Source organism: Aotus nancymaae, unplaced genomic scaffold, assembly GCF_030222135.1.
Source record: "Aotus nancymaae isolate 86718 unplaced genomic scaffold, 86718_ANA_hifiasm-v0.15.2.pri h1tg000059l, whole genome shotgun sequence".
NCBI lineage: Eukaryota > Metazoa > Chordata > Mammalia > Primates > Aotidae > Aotus > Aotus nancymaae.
The window spans coordinates 7,827,706-7,835,075 of record NW_026988473.1 but is presented as its reverse complement, the minus strand read 5'-3'; the positions used below and the strand labels follow the sequence as shown (position 1 = coordinate 7,835,075).

The 7,370-nt window shown below is 53.5% G+C and overlaps 1 protein-coding gene across 1 annotated transcript; it reads right to left on the bottom strand.

Annotated features, from left to right (window-relative positions):
• Nucleotides 1-141: 141 nt before the first annotated feature.
• Nucleotides 142-6,610, bottom strand: INTS5 (integrator complex subunit 5). The gene is made up of 2 exons (XM_012454423.3): nt 6,478-6,610; nt 142-3,294 (listed from the first exon to the last, which is right to left on the bottom strand). The coding sequence occupies exons 1-2, from the start codon at nt 6,555-6,557 to the stop codon at nt 315-317; spliced, it is 3,060 nt and encodes a 1,019-aa protein (XP_012309846.1). The 5' UTR covers nt 6,558-6,610; the 3' UTR covers nt 142-314.
• Nucleotides 6,611-7,370: the final 760 nt, after the last annotated feature.

Sequence of the window (7,370 nt, the reverse complement as noted above, 5' to 3'; positions counted from 1 at the left end):
TGAGCGCCGCCGGGCGGCTGTGTCATTGGTGGAGTGCGCACTCCACTCCACAAGGGGCGGGGCTTCATGCCAGGGGCGGGAACGTCCAGAGCCGGGCGCTGTCCGACTTTGCACGCTCTCAGCTTGACAGAAGTATTGGACTGGTTTTCTCAACTCGGTAAATTTTATTTAGAAAAAAAAGAGATGGGAGAGAAAAAAGCGACAGGGCTCTTTAGGCCAAGGACTTAGAAGAGAAACCTCCACACTTCCATAGAACATTAGTCCCTTCCCTCTCTCAATGCTCAACCTTCCTGGGCTTCCAGAGCAAGAAAAGGCTACGTCCCCTGTCGAAGGAGAGTGGACGGTGAAGGTGCCTGGAAACGACCAGAGAAAAGGCCCAGGCGGTCGATGTTGCGGTGGAGGACACTGTGCAGCACAGCCAGATGGGGTCCACCCTCACCTCCACCCTCCCTGGAGAAGTCCCGGATGAAGCGACCCCGCTCTGATTGGAAAATGAACTTCTGGGGCAAGGGCCCATGCTCCCGGAGAAAGCCCCAGACACTGAGTAGCAGCAGACGCACCTCGAAAGGTGCCAGTTGGCTAAATACCTCGTGCATATTACCCAGGGCCGGAGGCAGGAGGCTTCCCTCAGCCATGACAGCTACTAAGGTGCAGGATGCCTCCAGGTGCCAGGGGGAGTGGGTCGTGTCAGGGTGGCGAGAGGCTTCCCAATGGCCCAAGAGGGCAGCCAGCAGCCCCCGAAGTAGCACTGAACAGTAGCACAGGGCTGGGGGAGCAGCTGCCACCAGCTTTAACAGCTCAAAGAGCAGGGGCTGTTCCCGAAAGCGCCGGCCAATGCGGAGATCCCGCTCCACGGTGGCCCGGGCATGTTCCTCGGGGGGCCAGGCCAGCTCTGCACCAGCTGCATCAGGACACACACTCTCCACCAAGGTCACTGCCACTGCTTTGGCTGCCTCCGGGCTCAGGATGGGCACCCCCCAGCATCCCCCACATTCAGTGCCCCCTGGGGCACTGCAGCAATGAACCAGGAGGCTGAGGAGGCTCTGAGTGTTATAGATCACTTCCTGCTGATTTCGTGACTGGACAAACTTGGGTGGCTTCAAGCCACGGCCGATGACTCCAGCATGGAAAACTGACCAAATCCCTCCAGGGCCTGGCACAGCTGCCGTGTGCCTCCGGTTAGTGTCCAACAGGGAGGCAGAAGCCAAAGAAGCTGAAACAACGGAAAGAGTCTCATTGTCCCCATCTACTTCCCCTCCAAATAGTTCTGTGTTGCCTCGATGTAATGCTCCCTCAACCAGCAGCTGCAGAACAGCCTTGAGCCCAGCTGGGGACGTCTGAGACAGGCGGGTGAGAAGTTGAGAGGCTGAGGCCACACCTGGAGGCCCATGCAGCCTCAGAGAGGCGAAGAAGCGGTGCACCCCAGCCCTCACCAGTCCCAGGAGCTGGGAGGGGGACAAGGCTTCAGGAGGAAATGGACAAATGGCCAGGAGGGAGGCAGCAGCTTCAGCTACTTCTTCCTCAGGGTGTAGCAAGAGAGGTGCCAGGTCAGACAGATGGGCTGAGGCAGATTCCCCAAAGTGGGCCCCTAGGGCTGCAGGGCCCTCGCCATCCTGCTGTTCCCACCCTACTAGCAGTGCCAAATTGCGCAGGAATCGGGCCGTAAAGGGAGGCTGTAATGTCCCCGCATGCACCCGAGCCAGACAGCTTCGGAAAGCCAGAGGCAGGAGGCCAGAGAGACTGACCACTAGCCCTGCATATAACTGGGTGGCCAAACTCAACTCTTCAGGGCTTCGGGCTCGGCTCAGCAGATAACCCAAGGCCTCAGGTCCACAACTGGGACGGGTATAGACAGACAGCAGGCCCAAGAGCTGGTGCTGCCAGAGGAAGCGCTTCCGTTCCAGTCTTAATGTCTCTCCACACAACTCTCCAACATGGTTTTTTAGTGCATCTAAGAAGGGCACCGGGCGGGGAGGAGGGGGCGGGCCCAGCACCCCTTCGCCAGGAGACCCTCCCCGGTGATGAACCAGTTTTTGCAGGTGCAGCAGCAGCAGTTGGATTAGTCGGTCACAGGCCTCACGCACGGTGTCTGGCACAGCCAGGCCCTGGGTAGTAATGACTGAAGCAGGCATAGCTGTGTCCACCAGGAACTGCAGCAAGCGGTAGGCACCTGCCCCAGAGGCCTGGCTCACCAGGTGCACAGCCAGGTTCAACATGTTGTCCAGCTCCTCTCGGGGGAATCCTTGCAGGTGTTGCTGCAGCTGGCTCAGCACAGCTGGGGGCTTGAGGCAATCCACAAGCTCTCCGGAGACTGTGCCCAGCAAAGCTGGTGACATGACTGCCAGCTGCAGTAGGAAAGGAACCGTGGCCTGAAGGGAGGGGTCCCCACTGCGGCCTCCAGTTCCCCCGGCCAGGCTATCATGGAACATTCGCAGGAGCTCCCGTCGGATGCTATCTCCGTGGCGGGAGGCCAGGTGCCCTAGGATGCCTACAACTGAGGCAATCTTGGGTACCCGTTTCTCCGCAGGAATGGCAGGAGATCCAGGGAAGGGGTCTGTAGAAGGGGTCTGAGAAGAGCTTCCACCACTACTGCCAGCTCCACCACCAGCCCCACCATGGACACAAAAGTCCTTAAGGCCACAGGAGAGAACTCGGGAAATGATGGTGCCAGGAAAAGAGGAGCCAATATGTGCCACAACCCAGTCAAAGTGTGGAGAATGCTGAACAGAGGTATCCAGCAAGGCATCCACACATGCATCTGGGCAGCTACCAATGAGAGCCGAGAGGCACTGCACATAGATGTCCATTAATGTACGCGTGGCCCTACAACCCATCCACAGCTGTAGCAGTTCATTGAGAGAGCCAGTAGCATGGGGAACACGCTGGTGTTGGCCCGAGTACGTGCTGCTGAGTTGCCCCATGAGGTCAATGGACCATGCACTAATCACAGGTGCCCAGGCCTTTGGGTTGGCCCGAATAAACTCAGACAGCACCTGCTGCACTTCCTGAACCACATCCTCTAGACCAGGTCCCCCAGCAGGGACATGGGAGGGCGGAGGTGGACGGAGGTGAGGTGGACCAACCACAGGGCTTTCATCCAGGGCAGCCAGGTGAGCCCGGACACTCTCATCAAAGACACCTCTCAAGTGGTCAAGCACAGCAGCCCGAGCAGGTGGCAAAGAGCGGAGCAGGAGAAGACCACAGCGAGCATGTTCCCGGGCTGAGAGTTGGTGGCCCAGAATAGGGTCTACACCAGTCAGAAAAGCCTTGATTTCCTGAGACAGCTCCTGAGCACTACAAGGAAGCAAAAGAAACAGACTTAGAGTGTTGTGAGATGTTAGGCAACTTAGCTTTCCTGTATGAGCTTTGTCTTTTATGTAAAATAAGGATGATAGGGCACGGTGGTTCATGCCTGTAATCCCAGCACTTTAGGAGGCCAAGGCGGGTGGATCATGAGGTCAGGAGTTCAAGCCCAGCCTGGCCAAGATGGTGAAACCCCATCTCTACTAAAAATACAAAAATTAGCCAGGCATGGTGGCACGTGCCTGTAATCTCAGCTACACAGGAGGCTGAGGCAGAGGTTGCAGTGAGCTGAGATCATGCCACCGCACTCCAGCCCGGGAGACAGAGCAAGATTCTGTCTCAAAAAAAAAAAAAGAAAAAGAAAGAAAATAGGGATAATAATACTTTCCTCAGAAGAGAATGTTTACTTGTTTTTCTTTGTTTTGTTTTTTTGAGATAGAGTCTTGCTTTGTCGCTCAGGCTGGAGTGCAATGGTGCCATCTTGGCTCACTGCAACCTCCGCCCCCTGGATTCAAGCAATTCTTCTGCCTCAGCCACCTGAGTAGCTGGGAGTACAGGCATGTGCTACCATGCCCAGCTGATTTTTGTATTTTTAGTAGAAACGGGGTTTTACCGTGTTACCCAGGCTGGTCTCAAACTCCTGACCTCAAGTGATCTACCCACCTCAGCCTCCCAAAGTGCTAGGATTACAGGAATAAGCCACTGAGCCCAGCCTGTTTGTGAAACAGGGTCTCACTCCATCACCCAGGCTGGAGTGCAGTGCCAAGAACACAGCTCACTGCAGTCTCGAACTCCCAGACTCAAAGCATCCTCCCATCTCAGCCTCCTGAGTAGCTGGGACTTCAGGCATTTGCCACGACACCCAGATAATTTTTTTACTTTTTTGTAGAAATGAGGTCTGGCAGGCTGGGCCCAATGGCTCACACCTGTAAACCCAGCACGCTGGGAGGCCAAGGCAGGTGGATCACGAGGTCAGGAGTTTGAGATCAGCCTGGCCAAGAAGGTGAAACTCCATCTCTACTAAAAATACAAAAATTAACCAGGCGTGGTGGTGGACACCTGTAATCCCAGCTACTTGGGAGGCTAAGGCAGGAGAATTGCTTGAACCCGGGAGGTGGAGGTGGCAGCGAGCTGAGATGGCACTTCTGCACTCCAGCCTGGGTGACAGAGCAAGACTCTGTCTCAGGGGAAAAAAAGAAAAGAAAAGAAATGAGGTCTGGCTTTGTTCCCCAGGCTGGTTTTGTGGCCTCAAGCAGTTTGCCCACCTTAGCCTACCAAAGTGCTGGGATTACAGGTGTGAGGCACCATGCCTGGCTGAGAATGTTTATAAAGCACTTAAGTACTGCAGAAGGATGGTCTGAGTGAAAAAAAAAACTTACATACCATACCTCATTCACACTAATCACTCAATAAAATCTATGTTTCTTTCGATGACAACAGTAATAATATCAGTAATAGATAACTTTTAGAATATGTCAGGTACTCTTTTAAGTACTTTGCCTGTATTATTTAAATCCTGACAAGAGTTGTAAGGTAGGTAGTATTATGATCCCATTTTACAGACAAATAAATCAAGGCTGGCTGCAGTGACTGATGTCTATAATCCCAGTACTTTGGGAGGCTAAGGCTGGTGGATTGCTTGAGCCCAGGAGTTCAAGACCAGTCTGAGAAACATAGTGAAACCCCATCTCTACAAAAAAAAAAATTAGCCAGGCATGAGGGCATGTGCCTGTGATCCCAGCTACTGGGAAGGCTGAGGCAGGAAAATCACTTGAGCTCTGGAGGCAGAGGTTGCAGTGAGCCAAGGTCACACCATTGCACTCCAGCCTGTGGGTGCCATCACAAAAACAAACAAACGAAATCAAGGTTAAGCAATCAGACTATATGTTCCAAGAGTGTAGGAACCAATTCTGTGCTCTTCAACACTGAATCCACTTCTATTGAGGTGCATAGTATATGGGAGGTAGTCAATAAATATTTGTTGAATTGACTATATTTGTGTTTCCATAATATCTACTTTAAAACACCTTTCCAGGTTGGCTGCAATGGCTCACGCCTGTAATCCTAGCACTTTGAGAGGCCATGGAGGGTGGATCACTTGATGTCAGGAATTCAAAACCAGCCTGGCCAACATGGTGAAAACCCTTCTCTACTAAAAATACAAAAAAAAAATTAGCCAGGCGTGGTGTAATCCAAGCTACTCGGGAGGCTGAGGCACGAGAATTGCTTGAACCCAGGAGGTGGAGGTTGCAGTGAACTGAGATCCAGCCTCGGCGATAGGGTGACCGACTCAAAAAAAAAAAAAAAGACACCTTCCCAACTTTATCACGTTCCACCACTACCCCCCCCACCCCGCCCCCCGCCGTCCCCCTGCCCCCTGCTTTCCCACAACAAAAGCACCTTGGAATCTGCTCTTAATGGAAAAAAAAAAAAACTGTAAGCCCCTTATTAAGGGCTTTCCCTCCTAACATCTGTTTCTTTCCATCGAAGCAAAATCTTAATCACCTACCAACATATCAACAACCACTACCTACCCAGCACCCTCAAAGTGCCTGGACATCAAGGTGTTCCAGGGCACAGAGTAATAATGCTTTTCCACCCTCTCCCTCCTGAAACATATGGGTTCACCCCTAAAGGTTCAGAAGCCAGTGTTATGGGAGGAGGTAAATCCCTTTCTCTTATCGTCTTTTCTGTCAAAGAAGACAGCATCCTCCAGGTGCTGATAGGGCTCTGACGGTGCCATTCCTCTGTTTCCTCCAAAAAACACCCTAATACAAGGGAGTATCTCAACCGGACTGCATTCAGTGGGTAGTTCTAGGCCTGGGGTCTCAGGGAGTCTCTATGAAGTCAGGACCCTGGGTTTCCTAGGGTCAAAAATGGGCAGAGCAGCCGCGTTCCCAAGAGTTCTGATATCCCCGACTCTTGGAAGAGGAAGGCCGGGGTCGAGGGTAGCTAGGCATTGGAGTCTAGCGAGAGGCAGTCCCGAGGTCTTGGGAAGGCGTGCACTGGAGCCCTGAGTTTTGGTGAGGCAGTCCCCGAGTTCTGCGAGGACCCCATCAGGAATCTGAGAACCCTGACGTGAGTTCTCGAGGTAGGATCCGAGTTTCTACCGAGAAGGCTAGGGAAGGGCACGGGGCCGCGCGGTGGGGATAAGGTGCCAAGGGCTCTAACTACCTGAGAGGTGCGGGACCGTGGGTGGCCGGGGCAGGCCCAGGAGGCCCTGGGGCCCCGGGAGGGTCGCACAACGCGGACATCCCGGAGCCCGAGCCGAGCCCGAGGCGGGAGCGGCGGACCGCAGGCGGCGCATGCGCGCTAACAGGAAACGCGAAAGGAACTAGATACCAGGCCTCTCAGGAAAATTAATCCGGCGATGTCCTCTACCCTCTTACGTTGGTTCCGCACCCTATCGGAGTCCCAGGGCAGAATACCGAGACGATGATAGCGGGAAGCCGATCCGCCCTATATGCAACCACTTTTTTCAAAAACCCATTGACATACAGACTAGGGCGGGCGCAGTGGCTCACGTCTGTAACCCCAGCACTTTGGGAGCCCGAGGCGGGTTGATCACCTGAGGTCGGCAGTTCAAGACCAGCCCCTGCGTGGTGGTTTATGCCTGTAATCCCAACAGTTTGGGAGGCTAAGGCAGGAGAATCGCTTGAACCCAGGAGGCGGACGTTGCAGTGAGCCGAGATCGCGCCACTGCACTCCAGCCTGGCCAACAGCGAGACTCCGTCTCAAAAGAAAAAAGAAATTATCCGGGCGTGGTGGCAGGCGCCTGTAATCCCAGCTACCCCGGAAGCTCCAGAGTTTAATTATTTACAGTGTTTCTACCACCTATTACCAAGCATCATTCTTGGACAATAAATATGAGGCAATTTCTACTCCTAGCTCTGCCTCAAACTTGGACCCAACACTTCCCTTCTCTTGGCCTCAGATCTATGAGAGGAAGCTTTTGAACCAGATGAATTCTTCCAGCTATGAGACTAGCATATATTTCTTGACCTTAGAGATTGCATAATATAAGGGTGTTCATTTTGGAGTTGGACAGATCTGGATTCCTATCTGCC

Coding starts and splice junctions, on each gene's coding strand:
- INTS5 (XM_012454423.3), bottom strand. CDS start 6,557: ATGTCCGCGTTGTGCGACCCTCCCGGGGCCCCAGGGCCTCCTGGGCCT. Junction 3,295..6,477: donor CACGGTCCCGCACCTCTCAG/GTAGTTAGAGCC, acceptor GCTTCCTTGTAG/TGCTCAGGAGCTGTCTCAGG.